Below are 17595 nucleotides of genomic sequence, written 5' to 3' on the forward strand. Positions count from 1 at the left end.
ACTTAGGCTTAGGCTCGTCTCTTAAGCTGCGATTATGAACGCAAGGAACTAACTCTCTCACCTGTTGTTATTGGTGTTGGTTGCAGGAGTTGATATGCTCCTGCCAGGACATCGTACCATCATCTCCACCACCAACAGGAGCACCGCCCCCGTCGGTGGTTCTGGCCGAGGTCTCATCGGACTGGCCGGATCAACGTCAACAACAGCAGCAGCAGATCGAATCAGATGTTGATCAATCCGTCGAACCGCCGAATCCTTTGGCAATGTATCGTACCATTGAGGCACTGCTGACTCGGGCCGAGTTGGTCACAAAAGAATCGACCTGTGGTCACATCGGTCGTCCCTCGTCTCCTCCCCCACCACCACCCATTATTGTCAACAAACCCACAACAACAACACTCACTGCAGCCAACACCAATACAACAACAACAACAGAAGGAGAACAAGCGGTTGTACTCCACAGTAGCAAGGAAGAACCAAATGGTAACTACCAAACACCTCCGCATTATCTAAGCTTCCCAAGTGCCACCACTAACGAATCTAACAGAAACTATTTACGTAACACTTCAACACCAAAAAGCGTCAAAACTCAATTCGAGTTCCATCTGGAACAGAAGCAAGAGCTCGAGCGGGAGGATGTAATGAAGGTTCAGGCTAGGCTTAGGGCTGTTAGTGATGAAATCGATGTCGATGTCCAGTCCGGCGGGGGAGGAGGAGGAGCGGATTGGCGGAACGTCCCAGTCTCGTTGGATCTCAACTCCGGTGGGAACGGTAGAAGAAAGCGCAAGTTTCCGAACTCTCGATTCGCCGGCGCCAAATCGCGGCAGCAGGGTTCGCTCGGGGACGGCTTGAACGAAATAGTGGAAGAGTGTGAGTACGACAGCGACATTGGGAAGTTTCGATGCCGCCTGGAGGACGGAGACGGAGAGGATGACGATTACGAGGATTCCGAGGCGAGCGTGAATTCGCTGGATGATGAGACGGCTTTTACGCCCACGAATGCCAACCAGGGGATTAATGATCTGAACAGTACCACTCCTACGGGGGCGGGAGCGAGAACGATTGTGGACTTTAACATCAACTCGGCCAAGGAAGATCCGAAGCTGGTGGGCAGAAAGATCGTCAGCAAGCGGATTGAGTTCTTCGAGAGTAACGCCGTGAATGGGGAGAAGATAGTGAACAGCGCGCAGCTGAGACGCAGTGTTAGCGTCGAGGACAACGAAGCCGAAGCTGCGGGGGACCAGTGGAATAGGAAATCGGATCATCCGGTGCTGTCCACTGTGCTCTGTCTGGGAACGTTCCTGTTCGCGGTTGTCTATTTGTATCTGTATCCGTTGCCTAATCGTTAGAGGCAAAACGCGAGGTGTTGCCAATTCCAATGGCTTTGGAATTGGTTGATTTTTTGTTATTTTTACGAAGATATTTTCATATTTTTCTGTTGAATCTAATTTATAAGAAGCGAGAAGATTTCTTTTTTTTTGTTTGTTTTAATCTCAGTACAACAAAAATCTCTAAAATTTTATGTACTTAAATAAGCAGCTAGATTCTTAATATATATTCTTACTAGTTTATAAAGCGTGAGCTATCCTTCTCAACGGGAGTGAATTGATTTACTTCAAGTCAAATATTTGTGTGATTGTATGAGGAGTGTTCGAGTAAAACGAAACAAAAAAAAACAAACAAAAAGATAAATCATAACACAAAAATAAGTCGATTTTTCATTCCTTTCATCAGAAGCAGAAAAGAACTGTTAAAATCGTTACACATTCCTAATTGGTTAATCGATTTGGTAAGTGATTTCGATTTAAAATAAAAATAAATTCCGATTGGCTGCTCATTGCAAAAAAAAATCATTCCATTTAGTTATCAATCGATACTTTTTGTGCTTTAATAACAGTGTAATTCCAAATGAAATCGAACTAAAAATGAAACTTGTATTTTTGATTCGAACGAAAGTTTGCATTCTGTTTGGGTTGGAGGAAATATGAGTTTTCCACAGCATTTGGGAATTTTGTGACTCAAGTGCAACTTTAAAAAAGGGCGTGTCGATTTAGTAAGAGAAAATTTTGATAATTTATATCTCAAAAACTATGAGTCGTACCGAAATAGTTTCTTAGAAAGAGTTATAGAATATTGATGTCAAAACGTGGAAAAAATATACACTGAGAAAAAAAATTAGTATTCTTTTTTTTATTTTTGACGAACTTTGTGGAACATCGAATTTTTATGAATTTTCGAAACCTTAAATTTTTGTATGGTAACAATCATTTTTAGCCACAAATTATGAATACTGATGTGATTTCAAACAAAAAAGCTCTTTATCAATCTCTTTCCAAATGCAGCCATTCTCGAGATATTTTAAAAAAATATTTCTAATTTATTCTCTTTTTTATAGTAAACTAGCTGACCCGGCAAACTTCGTCCGACCCAGAATGGATTTTTTTGTTGTGAATACTTTCAAAAATTCATGTTTTCTTTATAAACGAACGTTCAACGTTCTAATTGACCCTTTATAATTTCCTTTTACTATAAGTTTCCTAGCATTTCTACCAAAACTCGTCATTATATTATTCTCGTATGATATTCACAATTATCGTTCAAGATTCTTCAACCACCTCAATCGAACATCATAGAAACGTTACGTGCCCCCCAAAACTTCCACATGTCAAATTTGGTTCTGTTTTGATGATTAGTTCTCGAGTTCTGCATAAATATGTGTATTATTTGTAATTGTAATGATTGTTAACATACAAAAAGAGGAGGCGATCTGGCGTAGCGGTAACATCCATACCTCTCACGCTAAGGGTCACGAGTTCAATTCTCACTCCCGACATTCTTCCGAAATGGAAGGTAAAAGTGACGAACCAGCCAAATGTGTTGAAAATCACTATAATACAGAAATAAAAAAAAACATACAAAAACTCCAAGTTTCGAAAATTCACAAAAATTCGATGTTCCACAAAGTTCGTCAAAAATTGTTTTACCATCTTGTATCCATTTAAAATTTTTTTTTACATGACTTCTATTTTATATGAAGAAATATAAAAAATAATAAAAATATGTATTTGAGATATTGCAAATTAAAGCTTTTTTTTGTAAATAAAAAAAGTACTATTTTTTTCTCAGTGTATATTTTTTCACGTTTGGACTCTATAACACTTTCTCTAAGACACTATTTCGGTACGGCTCATAGTTTTTGAGATATAAATTATCAAAGATTTCTCTTACTAAAATCGATACGCCCTTTTCAAAAGTTACACTTGAGTCGAAAAATTCCCAAATGCTGTGGAAAACTCATATTTCCTCCACCCCAAAGGGAATACAAACTTTCATTCGAATCAAAATATGTCATTTGTCGATTTCATTTGTAATTGCTCAACAATGAAAAAACAACAATCATCACAATTGAGTTTCATTTCGAATCACTCTCATGATCATTTTGTACTTATTAGCATTTAGAAAGTAAATCATTTCACTGCTCCTTCTCTCGTCATTCATTCCGAGGCTTAATTTTTTATATCGATCTTAAAGATTGTTGGTTTTCTTCTACTTGAAGTGTGATTTCGTTTATTTTATAGTTATTTCGCTTAATGCTTAAGTTTATTCCTTACATTCTCTTGTGTGTTCATTACATTTTACATTACAAGTAGGAATGTTATGGAGTAGAATGATTTTGGTAGTGTAAATCTCAAAAGCCGTTACAAATATAATCAAAAATTACTTGAAACATATTGATTTGGGGGAGAACATCAAATAAAACAAGAACCGCAAACAATCAAAACGCATACGAAAAGAGATATCAAAATATTGCAAGTCGAAGTGCAGAAGTAGTATACAGGTAAACAAATGGGATCTCGTGAATCTGAAGATGCAAACATTTGATAACACCTTACTAGCAAACAATGTAATGCAGAGGATGTCCCAAATTAAGGAATATGGTTGCCTTATTTTGTAAACAGGTCAGTTACCACTGGTGCCGTATGACGACAATTAGTGGAACACATTCAAACACACTCACACACACGCGTTGAAAACAAACTAAACTAGAACATCGTCGTAAGATACGCGTCTAGATAGATGTTGTAAAAAAAAGAAATAAATAATCCATTATCGTTACAATCTTCAATATTCTGTAACAGAAAAAAATACCAAACAATGCAAACAGCGAAAAAGAGATCTATTTTCTTAATTTTTATCAATCAAGAAATGACAATGACTAGATCTTCTGGAGAACACTATCGAACCTCTCTCTTGATGTATCTCTATAGTTTTCTAGCAAAGTTTACCTACAATTTTCAGCATAATATGATGTATTTTTAGGGTTCATAATATCGCGAAATATGGCATTTCAACAAACTGTAATCTGTAATCTATCTTAACTCAATACATTCGATGATCTAGTCATATGAATCAGTTTACTTATAACCTATTCCATCACTTTAGTTTTAAAATCTTTTAGATAAAATTAAGATTTCGATTTATTTTTAAAAAATCGGGCTACGTTTTAAAACAAATTATTATTGATTTTTTCGCATACAAGCGTTTGCAAATGAAGCTATAACAATTATTTTGCCAAAAAGAACTTCACGTTCAAAGGAGTAATATTAATCAGGATTGCCTTGTTTTTTTTTGTTTATTTTCATATACATTGTTTATTTTATGAGTACTAATAAGTGAACCGAGAATAATAAGCTCTCAGCAAAAAAGAAACAAAATCAAAACAATAATGTTTAGCACAAGTGGGAATCGGTTTGCACCAAATTTCTCGCTGGTTGAGAAGCGAAAATAACTACAACAGTTCCATAACGCGCCATGTTCAATAACGTATTTTGGCAAAATACACACACACACACACACACATATATTATCGAACTATTACTCGTAATCGTTTATATGGATCTATAGGTTTTTCTAAGGCCAATAATTTTAGCTCGTACCATATTTATTCGCTACATTTATACCATTAGGTTCCGGCTTGGAAGCCGGAAAATGTGTTGCTTTGTAGACTAGGTCATGTATCAACTGTTAGGAGGAATAGGCTTGTTGGGCTGCACCAATCTGTTTTTTCCACCAAAATTTTACTAAAGAGATAATGATTGGAAGAACTTAGGGTTGCAGCATTGTAGGAATTGAAATAAAAAGAAGAAAAAAAACTGAACGTTTAGGTATTTTACACCCCCTCCCCCAATATACAAACATACACAAAATTCTACTCGTTTTAGGAAGAAAGGGATAAACTATGTTAGGCCCTATGTTAGAGGATCCTATTTAATCACTCGTTTTAGGCAGACTGAGTAGTAGACGGAAATCTGCTAGTATTTCTCGCGCAGCTTTACACCTATGTAGACTATTCTGCAGCTATGATACAATAAGTTCCGTTGCCGAAGAAAATAAAAGAAGTTCGGCTATTATGCCTCATGTTGCTTTATCTTTAATTTATACACACAAACACACACACACTGTACACTAAATAAATAATGCGAAAATAATGTTCTGTTTGATCTGTTTGATGAGAAGTGTTTCATAATATACTAATTAAAGTTTGAATCGACTGGATGGGATGATGATGTGACGGTATTTTGACACTAACCCACAGTCTTCAATATACTTTGTCACGTTGGCCATTAGCAAACTACTGAGGTATTAATGCACAAGATTTTGGCGAAAAATTGCGTTTTTCGGGAATACAGGCGATGCGAGTATGATTATTATTGTTTGTTCTGTAGAAACTTGAAACTTCTTCGCCTCTATATTGGGCCTGGAAATCGAAAATCGAAATAATGGTCGCGTCACGAAAAACGTCCAATTTCTTGCGTTCCTCGCTCAGTGATTCCTCGATGGATTTACAAGATTTTTTGCACCAATCGATCTGAACACCCCATAACAAACTATTGCATAATGGAAAAGTTTAAATTTTTCAACAGTCAGTTTGTTCAAATAGCGTTGAAATAAGAGTTTTGAATTTTTCTAATAGGCCTTTTTCAAGACTAGCTGCGAATGAACTTTGCAGTTTATAACCTCTATAATTAAAAAAACAATCCAATTCAAACTAAACTTGAAATCAGTAGGGGTAAGGCCGTTGTGGCGAGTGATCGACTGCAACTGCGGCGTATCTTCATCAAATATACTAAAAATCGGCATGCAACAAATATCGTAACGTAACCCAACGTCAACTGCACGGTCGTGAGTCGAACACAACCATTCAACTTTTTTAATAGGTTAGTATATTGTCGATATATTGATTTGTGAAAAGGACAAGAAGAAGTTAACCAGCTACCAGCTACCTTGCTGGTGGTATCGGTTCTGAAGCAACGGGGTGTCGTAGCGCAAGTTCCAATGAATATTCTGAAACTTTAGAACAATACCTAAAGCGTTACATAGGGGTTTTAAAAAATTCGAAAAATTGCCAAAACGTTTGGTTGAAAATGAGTTATTTTTCATGAAATATCGCAGTTTAGAAGCTCATAAAAAATCGAAAAAATGAGATATCAAAAAACGGCTATGTAACGCCTCAGACAATCCATTTTTACATGCTGATAGAAAATTTCAGCCAAATCAGTCGAGTGGATCCTGAGATATCGATACCACCAGTTGGAAAAACATGGTTTCGAGAAAAAACGCCTTTCAAAATTCGTGCAACACTGCAATATTTCTTGAGGTGACTTCATACTCTTGGCTGTAACCTTCCAACGAAACGAAAATCGAAAAACGAAATATCGAAAAATCCAACATTTCTGAGGGCATAAGCATCCCGAAAATGCAAAAAACAAAAATTCGATTTTACAGACCGGGGAGCGCCTTTTATATGGAGGAGACCCTTAAGGGCCAGTCACCAGGGGAAGATAAAATGTTACACCTCTATACAAAACATCCACTGCTAGCCAAGATTCCAAAATTTCAAGATAGCATTGACGACATTTAGATTCGTTTTGCGAGTTTGAGAAGCGACAAAGGCGATAATAGATTTTTGAGGAGGAATAGACACATTTTTAAAATGAAAAATATGAATGAAAAAAGGTACTCTATGTAAAAAAGTAAAATGCTTTTTACGCGAATTGTGAAGAAACATATATGAAAAATGTGATTGATAATGTTTGTATATTGTAATGATAAGTTTTAGTGGAAATATCAGGAAATGTATCGACGAATGGTTAAGTAACAGTCAGGCGGCCATGTATCAAGTGATCAAATAACCTGAAGTTAAAACTTCCATTCAAAGTTTGAACAATGTAAAACTACCTTCGGGCTTGGTAATCTGATAAACAACAATTTGCCTCCCTGACAGCAAAACAGCAAAAGCTCTCTCATTGCCCGTTGAACGAAGCCTGCATTTGATTTGTGTATCACGTGTATGTCAGTGTCTCTCAGATCTTCTACATAACATCACATAGAGAGAATCGTCAAAAGCTGTCAACACTTTTCGTTTCAAATGGTTCTGTCCTCGATTTGCGATTGATCTGCGCAACCAACTTGCACCTGATATCGACCAAAAACTATATACACTTCTGCTCCTAAATTCCGCTTGAGGTGGGAGCGAACCCTAGCACATGCCACAGTAAAACTGTATTCAAATAAAGGCAGTGTATGTCCGTATTCTAAAATTCTGGATATTCTTATTCTGGCACTGGCACGAAAATTTCCCGTATGCTGTAGGCACCTTCTTTGTCTCACTACACTTTGATACAGAATACAGGTACCTTTTAATCGAGCTGTGTAGTGAACGTGAACGAAATTACCCTACTGTTTCACAATATCTTCCATTCATTCCATTTCTGTATCGAGCTGCTTGTGCATATGTGTGTGAAATCAGCATTAACCTTTTCACGACCACGGGGACGCCGATGTCCCAAGCAAAAATCATGGATTAATTAAATATTTACGTAACCATTGTAAATAATTTTTTTTATTTTAATATTTCGGAATTTACCTTTTTATTATTTCTACTGGCGATACATAATAGTGACCATAGGCGCATATTTGTCCCATAAATTTAAAAAAAAAATGTAAAAGTTTTTTGAATTTTTAATATAAATTATGTTTTCAGGGTGCCTATTAATTCATTACATCCTTATGGTCCTGAAAGGGTTAAGCATGAATGGTGTCCGCTCGTTGTGTTGCGCTTGCTAGCTCGGTCGCGACCGTGATTTCAAATCACGGACGGCTTATTTATACCAAATAAGTTGCCAGAACAAGCAGAAACGAATGAATTAATTGCTCGTAAGGGTACGGAAAGGTAAGCACACAAATCGACAGAACAAATGTATGGAAAAATGAGAATGCTTCCAGTTTTCATTAATTGAAACAGTTGAGGGATCAGGGAACTGTAATGTATACCGTATCAAACAAATATTAGAGAGATTCCGATTCGATTGGTATGATAATCACCAGAATTCGCAGTGAAAAATAGTTAACTTTATTCCATAAAAACGTGACCTATTTTTTGATTTGGTGCCTTTTCTGAAAAACGTAGCCCTAAGTCAAAAATTCGCAAAAAGTCCTTTTAGAGCCACATCATAAAGCCGAAAACAGACAGATTGTACTTATGTTATATTTGAAGCCAAAATTTGATAGTAGACCAATTCCATGAAATTATATAGGGAAAAATCAAATGAGAAGAATTTATGAACATAACTATCATGAAAGTTTAGATTATAGCTTCCTACAATACGATCAAATTCATATTTCATACACTATTTTGATTTTGTGACGTGACAAATCTTGCGAATCCTGATTTTCGCACAGGAAGTTACAACTAGCCGATATTAACAAGATTCTTGTATGTTTTCAGGAAAACTGAATATACTGAAATCTGAAAACAGAAATCAAATTCGTAAATGTGGAATGAATAATCTAGATTTTGGCATCTAGAATCTAGAATCCTATATTCCTGGAATCTGAAATCTGTAATTTGAAATATGAATTCTGGGAACTGAACTCGGAAATTAAAATCTGAATATTAAATCTCGAATTTGGAATTCGGATTTCACACTTTGAATCTGGAACGGATTATCTGAATCTATAAAGAATTCTGGATTCTAAATCTGGAATCCCAATTGGCAGTTTGTATCAGAAGTTTGAAATTTCAAACCTGATTCTGAATCTTCAAAATTCTGTTATCTTATTTCTGGGATCAGAAAAACAATTTCGACTTGTTTTTCTGAGTTTCGGAATTTAGAAGATTGTCTTGAAGCCGAATTTGAAATAAGAAATCTGATGGATTGAATTTGGAATCTGAAATTTGTTCCGTTCCGTGTATGTTTTAAAGAGGCTTTAAATTTTTCAGTTCATTCGCCTCTCAATTTTAAGTCTCTAGTAAGCCTCCATCTTTCCAAATCCTGAGGATGATTTTCGGGAGTTTAAACAGTATGTTCAATAAATAAGGGAATTTTTAAGATATAGAACGAATGAACAGTTAGAAGTGCAACTTCAGAGTAATTTTTTTCTGTTTTTGCATCAAAAAAATGTGATAATTGAGTAATTTGGCATCATTTAAAAGAAGCTGGAAGGTCATGGCATGGTTTAATGAATAGGGGCTTCAGATTTTGAACTGGTCAGCTTGTTTACCAAATCAAAATCCTGTCAGGAACTTATGAGGAGTGAACGGACGAATAGTAGACGCAGCTTACAAGCAGTATGAGTGATTTGAAGAGCTTAAACGAGCAATATCCTCCACTATAACATGACGTAGATTGGTCGAAACCACCCCGAAAGGGTTATGTGAACTGATTGAGAACTAAGGATGATCTACGAATTAGAAACACATCGTAATTCATGTTAAATTGGCGTTAGTTTTGTAAAGTAGTGAGAGTTTTTCCATCTAGTTCTATAATTATGAAACAATGGAATTTCTGTTTTTTTTAATGTTTCGCGCCTGAACACAACAATAAAGTTGAAATGGCTAGTCTTATAAATGAAGATAGTGATTGTACTGTGCACTATATACTTCAATTCAACCGACTTCTTACATATCTCTGGAAACTCAGAAAAAATGAGTGGTTCTATAGTTGTGAACCGCAGTGTATGTTTGAAAGTTATTTTTTATTCGAAATAATCTCCAATTTAACTCAATAGAATAACTCAATATCAACCAATTTATGCATAGACTCTTTCATGTCATCAAAGGCGGCTCGCACACCGGAGCAATAAGCAACTCGCAAGCAACAATACGCAATATGCAACAGGTAACATATTTTTGTGTACTTCGCATACTAAAGCAATAAAAACGCCTGATATTATACAAATAATCTGTTTGATGAACGAAACTTGCCAAATTATGGGCGATAAGTTGCTAGCGACACGACACGTCGTGCTTATTGCTCCGGTGTGCGAGCCGCCTAAAGGTATGTTCTTTAACACCTGTGTCACGGTTGCTTGAATGGCTGGAAAGTCATCGAAAAAACGTTCCTTTCATGGCAGTTTTTAGTTTAGGGAACAGAAAATGATAGAGTAGGAAAATATGGATGGTGGTCGATGATATAAATCTGTTTTATCATCAAAAATTCACAAACTTATCATGCAATAAAAACAGCTGTTTCCCCTCTGGATATTCAGGTCTAACACGAACAATTCGCGACCACAAACGATGTAAAATAGTATTCTCCATTAACAGTTTGATCTTCTGGAACAATTCCTTGTGTACAATACCGTTGGATTCGTTGAACGTGATCAACATTGTCTTGATTCTGGTCTTCTGAAAACGCATTTTTGTTTTGTTTACTCGCCTTTCGACTTACATTCTGCAGATTGATGCTTAGTTCCAGGGTCATATTTAAAGCACCATATTTCATCACCAGTTATGATCGAGTCGAGAAAATCAATTACTTTCTTCTGGACGACCAGGTCTTTCATCATCATTTATATCTTCACGATCATTTTGAAATCGTTTCAACCACTTATGAACTTTTGAACGAACTAAACAATAATCACCATACACTTTTTGCATCAATTGGTACGTCCCACTAAATGTTTTTTCAAGTTTAACACAAAATTGATTATTTGCTCTTTGTTCCTGTCATTAAAAAGCGCGTAACTTTTTAACCTGTCGATCAGTTTACATAAAGTTGGCTGCGTTTGAAAAGTGAGACCTTCACCTTTCTAATGCTATCAACATTCAACAGATGGCGTTACGTGTTCCATGATTTAAATAAAAAGTCCCCTTATTTATTGAACATACTGTGTATGAGCCAAATATCTTGCTTAGGTCTGTAAATGAAGCACTTTGAGCACTGAGCGTCGCAATGTCTCTAGTGATAGATACTGCGATTGTCCGAGGTTTGAGATTAAATGTAATGGATTTTTGAATACTGCCTTAGGTGTCACCAGCCTTCACTTTGTTCTGATTGGAAAGCATTGGATGGTTTTAACCCTTTCACTACGGCAGTGTGCTCCGTCGGAGTGCTACCGCTGTACGGATCGTTGCGTCGAAAAGTATGAATATCGCGCTGGTGTGATCAATGTGCAGTATCAACCTGATGTCGTCTATAGACGACACTCGTAGAGAAGGGGTTAACTATTGAAAATCAAGTGCAAAGAGCCATTACAAAGTAGACAAATTGGAGTCGAGTAATTGAGCAAAGGGTACATGCTTTCATTAAAATTCAGAGAAGTTTCAGGAACTGGGTAAGCTGAATCAGATAAATCACAATCAAATTTAGAAAAGACGATAATCTACCAATCAACGAACAAACTTTAGAATCGATATCTCACTTATGAAACACTTCTCCTTTAGCACTGCTTTGCATATAAACTTAATAATGAGCTCCATATATAACCCAAAAAATTCATCAAATCAGAATCACGCGTTCAAGGTTGAGTTTTTATTCGGCTGTTTGATACCATTGCGAGAAAATTGACACAGTGCGTGTTGAAAAGATAAGTTAATCCTATACAACTACAATAATTTTAAATCTAATCACACATACAAGTATACAAACAGAACATAAACTCATCAAATTTCACAGATTTCGGCGCAAAAAAAACATACGAAGACCACAAAAATGTATGTAGCACACTCTCGCTGCGCATAGTTTGATGTGCTTAAACTAAACAAGCATTATATAAGGAAGTTAATAAATTGAACAAAAACTACTATGCTGCGGTTGTATTAATTCTTTTGATAAAGCGTGTGCGTCTTTTACCAACAAAAAAAAACCAACGCAGTGTAACATGTCGGATCCTCTTAATTCGTTTTTACTTCCAGAATCTCCTCTGTTGCGCTGCTGACGTGCTGGAGGGACGCGGCATAGTGCAGGTCGCCATCACCGTCGTTGAACTGCTCAAACATTACAATCCAGCGAACCACGTGCGTTCGCCAACGCGGACCTTCTACGGGGGTGGTGGTGGGGCCACTACAACCATCAGTAGTAGTAGTAGTAGCAGCGGCGGATCGAAGAGTGCAACCTCGTCGCCCATATCGACCAGCGGAGGCACCTGACCGCTGGAGACTGCCAGTGAGCTGGGCCTGGGGTCCACACTGACATCCCACAAGCCGTTGGACGATGAGGTCTGGCGGATCTAAGCGGTCTAGTAGCCGCAGTGTCGGAGTACCGGAACACAAGTGACATATGACATCCCAAAAATTGTATCTTTTAGTTCTAAAGTTCTCTTGCGTAGTAGGAGGACTCAATTCTGTATGATAATTTTGCCCTGTTAAACCCGAGGGAAGAGTTTTGTTGCCAAAAGGCGACGGAAAGGAAAACTGAACTGTGAATTTATTGCTTTTGTTTGCGCTTCTTGATTTTGCATGAATATTTATAGGAAAGAGATGGCGTTTTCAAGGGCAATGTCAAACAGGTAATTTATGTTGTGACTATATATAATCGTTTGTATATTTATTATATATTGTAATAAACAAGAATTGTCGATTGTGAAATTCTCGAATAAGGCAATTTGCGACTAGCAATGGATAGCTCAATTATGTGAGAATAACTGAATTACCAGTGGGTAAATGAAATAAGAAATCCATTTGGATAATTGTGATCAGATTAGTACGAGAAATATTTGTGGGAAACGGGGACAATGCAATATCACTGATTTCTGAACATGTGCATAATTTGTGTTTTTTCGTCTGCCTACCATTCACTTTATATTTCATTCCAAACATGAGTAACCAGTAATTTAAATGTGTCTATTATGTGTTGTCTCGTTCAACCTTCGTTGTACTTCTTAATTCAAATTACTTTTCTTAGCCTTAATGAATACGAATGACGCAAGTTGACTCAAGTCGCTTATGTTACTCATTTCAGGAGAAAAAAACTGTCTCAGATAAACATCTTCATTGTTTCGAAGAAATTCTCTCACTTTATTATTGATGCCCCTTATCAGCCGGTGCACGTCTTATTCGGTCTCGGTCCTGGCTAGCCGGTTACACCAATTCCTCATCTGACATACTACCTTGATCAAAAGGTTCCCGGAATTTATTCAGGAAATGAAAAATACAAGAATATACATCAATATCGAGGTAGTATCCCTTCAAAGTACTACCCATCGACTGCAAAGCACTTATGCCAGCGCTTGATACAATCCTCGAAACATTTATTATATTCGATTTGCGGTATGGCCATCATCGTTTTTTTTCCTTACCTCATCTCGGGTGCCGATTCTTTATTATCTCATCTCGGGCGCGGTTTCTTGAGTCGTTCGAATAGGAAAACGTCACAGAGAGCTAAATCAGATGAATTCGGTGGTTGAATGAATGGTATTCGTTTCTCATTCGGTTTACGGCATTCACTCGCTTGATGTCTGGATTGCGTGTTATACTCAAAAATTCACGTTTCGTCTTCAGTAATGATCCGCCTGATGTATGTTGGGTCAGATTCGGCCTTGAAAAGCATGTCTTTTACGATGTCAACACGGTCTCTTTTGTGTATGAAATTCAGCTCTTTGCAGCAATACCTCTGAGACCCGAATCATTAACCAAAATGTCTTGAACGGGCCCAAAAGCAATATCCAACTCCTCTGCCATCTCTAGAACGGTCAATCTGCTGTTTACGGACATCCATTCTTTGATTTTGTTAATATTTTCGTCGCTTTTCGATGTCAATGATCTACCACTTCTCTCATCATCATTCACGGATTTTCGCCCACTTTTGAAACGTTCGTGCCACTGATAAACGACTGCCTTTAGCACTGGTTTGACTGTTTTCTTCAGAGTATCGATGCCGAAACACTTTTCTAACATTTGCAATGTTGTCGCAGCATTGAAACCGTTTTTAACGCAAAATTAAATACATACTCGTTGCAAATTCCACTCCATTTTTCAAATGGTGATTCCGGAAACTTTTTGATAGAGGTAGTATTTTTTGTCAAAAATTGACTTTTTGGCACTTGGTTTTCTTTTGCCTGAAAAGTAGATTTTTGACATTTTTTTTCCAGATGGCAGTATATCTCGACGTTTCATGCATCATGGTTTCATGGCATCAAAAAATTTTGTTCGAAAATCCCAGTTTCCTTTGCTCTCCCATTGGGTGATTTTTCGGTTTTCAAAAAATTCAAACTTTGACGGCTGTGCAACACTAGTAAATGAAGTCCGATTGAGTTGATATTTTGCATAGGGTAGTTTTTCGTGGGAGTTGAAAATTCGAGATGACCATTTTCATTGGCACTCTAATATATATTGCTATAAATATTATACAAACGCTTACCAGTATTTGAGAGCCATGGCATTTTCTGTTATTTTAGGCTCATTATCATTGTAATAATCGGAATGACAAACATGCGCTAAAAACTAATTTTGTGTTTTTCCGGATCTTCACTTCCGATCCACAGTCAGACGGTTTTCGAACGTTTCATGATACTAGACACTGTGAAATTCGCGATTCCCAACATTTTTTCCGATGGCACGATGCTACAGATGCTTATTCTCGAAGTACTCATGCAAAACACACTGTTCTTTCGTCGCCATTTTGAAAACTTTTGCGCACCTGATGAATACACATTAAACTATGTCTACGGAAAATTTCATATAATTTTACCCAACAGATTAAAAGTTAAAGTAATTTGAGTGTGTGCGGATTTTAAGCGGTACACCCTTTATGTGGATCGAATCGAGCGATCGATACGTTCTCTATCACTATCACACCAAGCAAAATTTCGTATTTTGTAAATCGAACGAATTTTATTAAATAGAGTACATGATTTAATTCCATGTGTTGCCAATTTCAAACCAAACCAAACTGGGATCCACCAAACAAGTCAAATAGCTCCAAAAATTATGACAGTTGCATCACTTGCTCGATGCGACCGACTTTCTCGGTATCTATTATAAGTCGACTCGCACACCGGATCAATAAGCAACTAATAACCAGCAATATGTAATATGCAACAGGCAACATATTTTGCTGTATTTCGCATACCAAGGCAATTAAAAATCACTTGTTCAAACTTGATGACCAGAAGAAACGAATCTTTCGTAACTCAAAAGTTATATTTTCTTATGCAATCCTAACCTGTACACAGAAAACGTCAAGTCATTGGGACTGATTTATCTAAAATACAGCTCTAGTGATAAGAGACATTACTGAATTGCTCGTTTCATGGGCTGTTTTCCATGATTTTTTTTTTTTCAAACTATGCATTAGTGATCAGTGATATTATGTTTCCCTTGAGACTCGAATTGTTCTTCTACACATATATTTAAGGGTACTTGTTTGCCTGTGAATTCTCGCACGCTGGTCAATTTTTACACAATTTATCATTTTTTTTCGTCGCGGAGGAATACCAACCAAGTGTACTTTGGATCACTTTGGATCAAATCACTAAAAAATGGGCAGGGTGGGCGAAAAAATGAATTATCTCTTAGTCATTTTTCTGACTCGAGAAAGGCAGCACGTACCCCAAAAATTATATGTTGTCCCGTCCGAACGCTCCCAAACAAAAAAAATACCACGAGTTGTCAGTTTTGTGACAAACCAGTGCTACTGAAATCGCATGCTTACAGAACATAGTCTAGTCATTGATTCATCGTTTTGATGTTGTACATAAGTTAACCAATCGATAAATTTCTAGTGAATTTATTAACACTTTTTTGTACCATAAATCTAACCGCAATATACATACTTACCATAAATTATGTGAGAAAATTATTGTAATTCGTAAAGCAAACTTTATTAGAAGGTCTAGGATACAATGAAAGACAGAAGAAAAACTGGAACCATGCGGGCAAATATTGGAAACTCATGACTGGTGTTTTGTAAGAATGGAAGCAAGTCGATAGGAGGGTCTACTCGGACCATTAAGCAAATATATCTATAGATTTGTATAAGTATTGTGGAAGCAGCGATTCTTGAAGTGCTAGATCTCGATTTTAAACGTAGCGTTTATACAGAATTTTATCCTACACAAGACAAAGGGTTTGAACACATTATCGATGTAATTTAATGATTACACACACAGAACGGAGGCCAAAATGTTGGATACGGAGGAAAAAAACTGCGGATTATCCAGAATAATGATTCTTTTCATATTACTTTTTGTGCGTCATTATAAATTATAGAATATTGAAACCACTTTCTCTCTGGCAATGTGGCAAAACAAATCGAAATCCTGCAGTCAACCGCTGTATTCCTAACCAAACAACGCATGTTTTCCGATTGTTTTCGAACATCGAAGTTATAAACTAGTGATCGTTTATCTATGAAGAATTAAACACAAAAGTAGGATACTCTAATGTTCGTTTCAGGTGATTCCGACTATAAGAAGAATACTCATATCGTTCACGCTGTCTGTAAACTGTTGCACAAAAGGTTATCGTAAGCCACACAGGACTCTTATTTAGCGGAACAATTTTGTATATTTCCAAAACGTGTATATCAAAATTTAGTCTGTTTTTTATCTGTTACGTGTTGCTCTATACCAGGTAAAACGGTTTAAAATGAGTTATTGACAACTGCCAAAACAAGCAATTCGGACACGATAGAAGGGTAAAGCGAAACGAATCATTCTGTCGATAATAAACATAACTATCAGTTACATAATCGGGGATACAAGTATAAAACAATAATTCAAAAGTCAAACAAAAGGATTAAATAAAGAAGCAAATAATATTTCATAAGTTCAAGTAAAGCGAGCGTTGTTTCAGTGGCAGGTTGTATGATGACAGTTCCATGATTCGGTATGAAATTGTGGAATACACACGTACTTTAAAAACTCAACATGATCTGAAACATATCTTCATCTTTTCAACCCCAGTAATCCCTGAAAACCTTCTGTCCGAAATGTACTTGAAAATTATAAAGATATTTAGGGGATTCTTTTTGCAATAAATTCGTTCAATTATTAAAAATTGATAAAAACTAGAGGTGGGTTACGTCTGTGACAAGGGTTACAATCGCAAGGTGGACGTAGGACTAACGTTGTCTTAGAAATTAATAAGTAACAAGCATATAACTAGCTTTGCGCAGTGGCGATATCGTAACCAATGAGGTTTTACCGAGGTGCGATTATTGCTAGTTGAAAACTGAAAAAAAAGCATATAACTCTGAGACATTTCATCTTTCGAATAAAGTGATTATCCTTCCGCATCTCACATCGCAATACAATTGAATGGATTTCCGAGCGGCTCTAGCTTATATATAATTGTGTGACTTCAATAGGTTG

General features: G+C 36.6%; 1 protein-coding gene and 1 pseudogene across 8 annotated transcripts in view; both read left to right on the plus strand.

Moving 5' to 3' along the window:
- Positions 1-17052, plus strand: part of LOC129773251 (leucine-rich repeat and calponin homology domain-containing protein) — a 233311-nt gene extending 216259 nt beyond the window's left edge. For 6 of the 8 annotated variants that reach the window (XM_055776846.1, XM_055776845.1, XM_055776847.1 and 3 more), the window contains one exon: positions 87-12087. In XM_055776846.1, coding sequence (XP_055632821.1) covers positions 87-1349 — 1263 coding nt within the window. In that variant the 3' untranslated portion in view covers positions 1350-12087. Of the gene's footprint in view, positions 1-86; positions 12088-12199 lie in introns of those variants that run through there. The other 2 variants (XM_055776850.1, XM_055776851.1) reach the window with 2 other exon arrangements.
- Positions 17053-17387: 335 nt separating this feature from the next.
- Positions 17388-17511, plus strand: LOC129780663 (U4 spliceosomal RNA; annotated as a pseudogene).
- The last annotated feature ends 84 nt before the right edge of the window (positions 17512-17595 follow it).

The sequence above is a fragment of the Toxorhynchites rutilus genome, chromosome 3 (assembly GCF_029784135.1).
Source record: "Toxorhynchites rutilus septentrionalis strain SRP chromosome 3, ASM2978413v1, whole genome shotgun sequence".
NCBI lineage: Eukaryota > Metazoa > Arthropoda > Insecta > Diptera > Culicidae > Toxorhynchites > Toxorhynchites rutilus.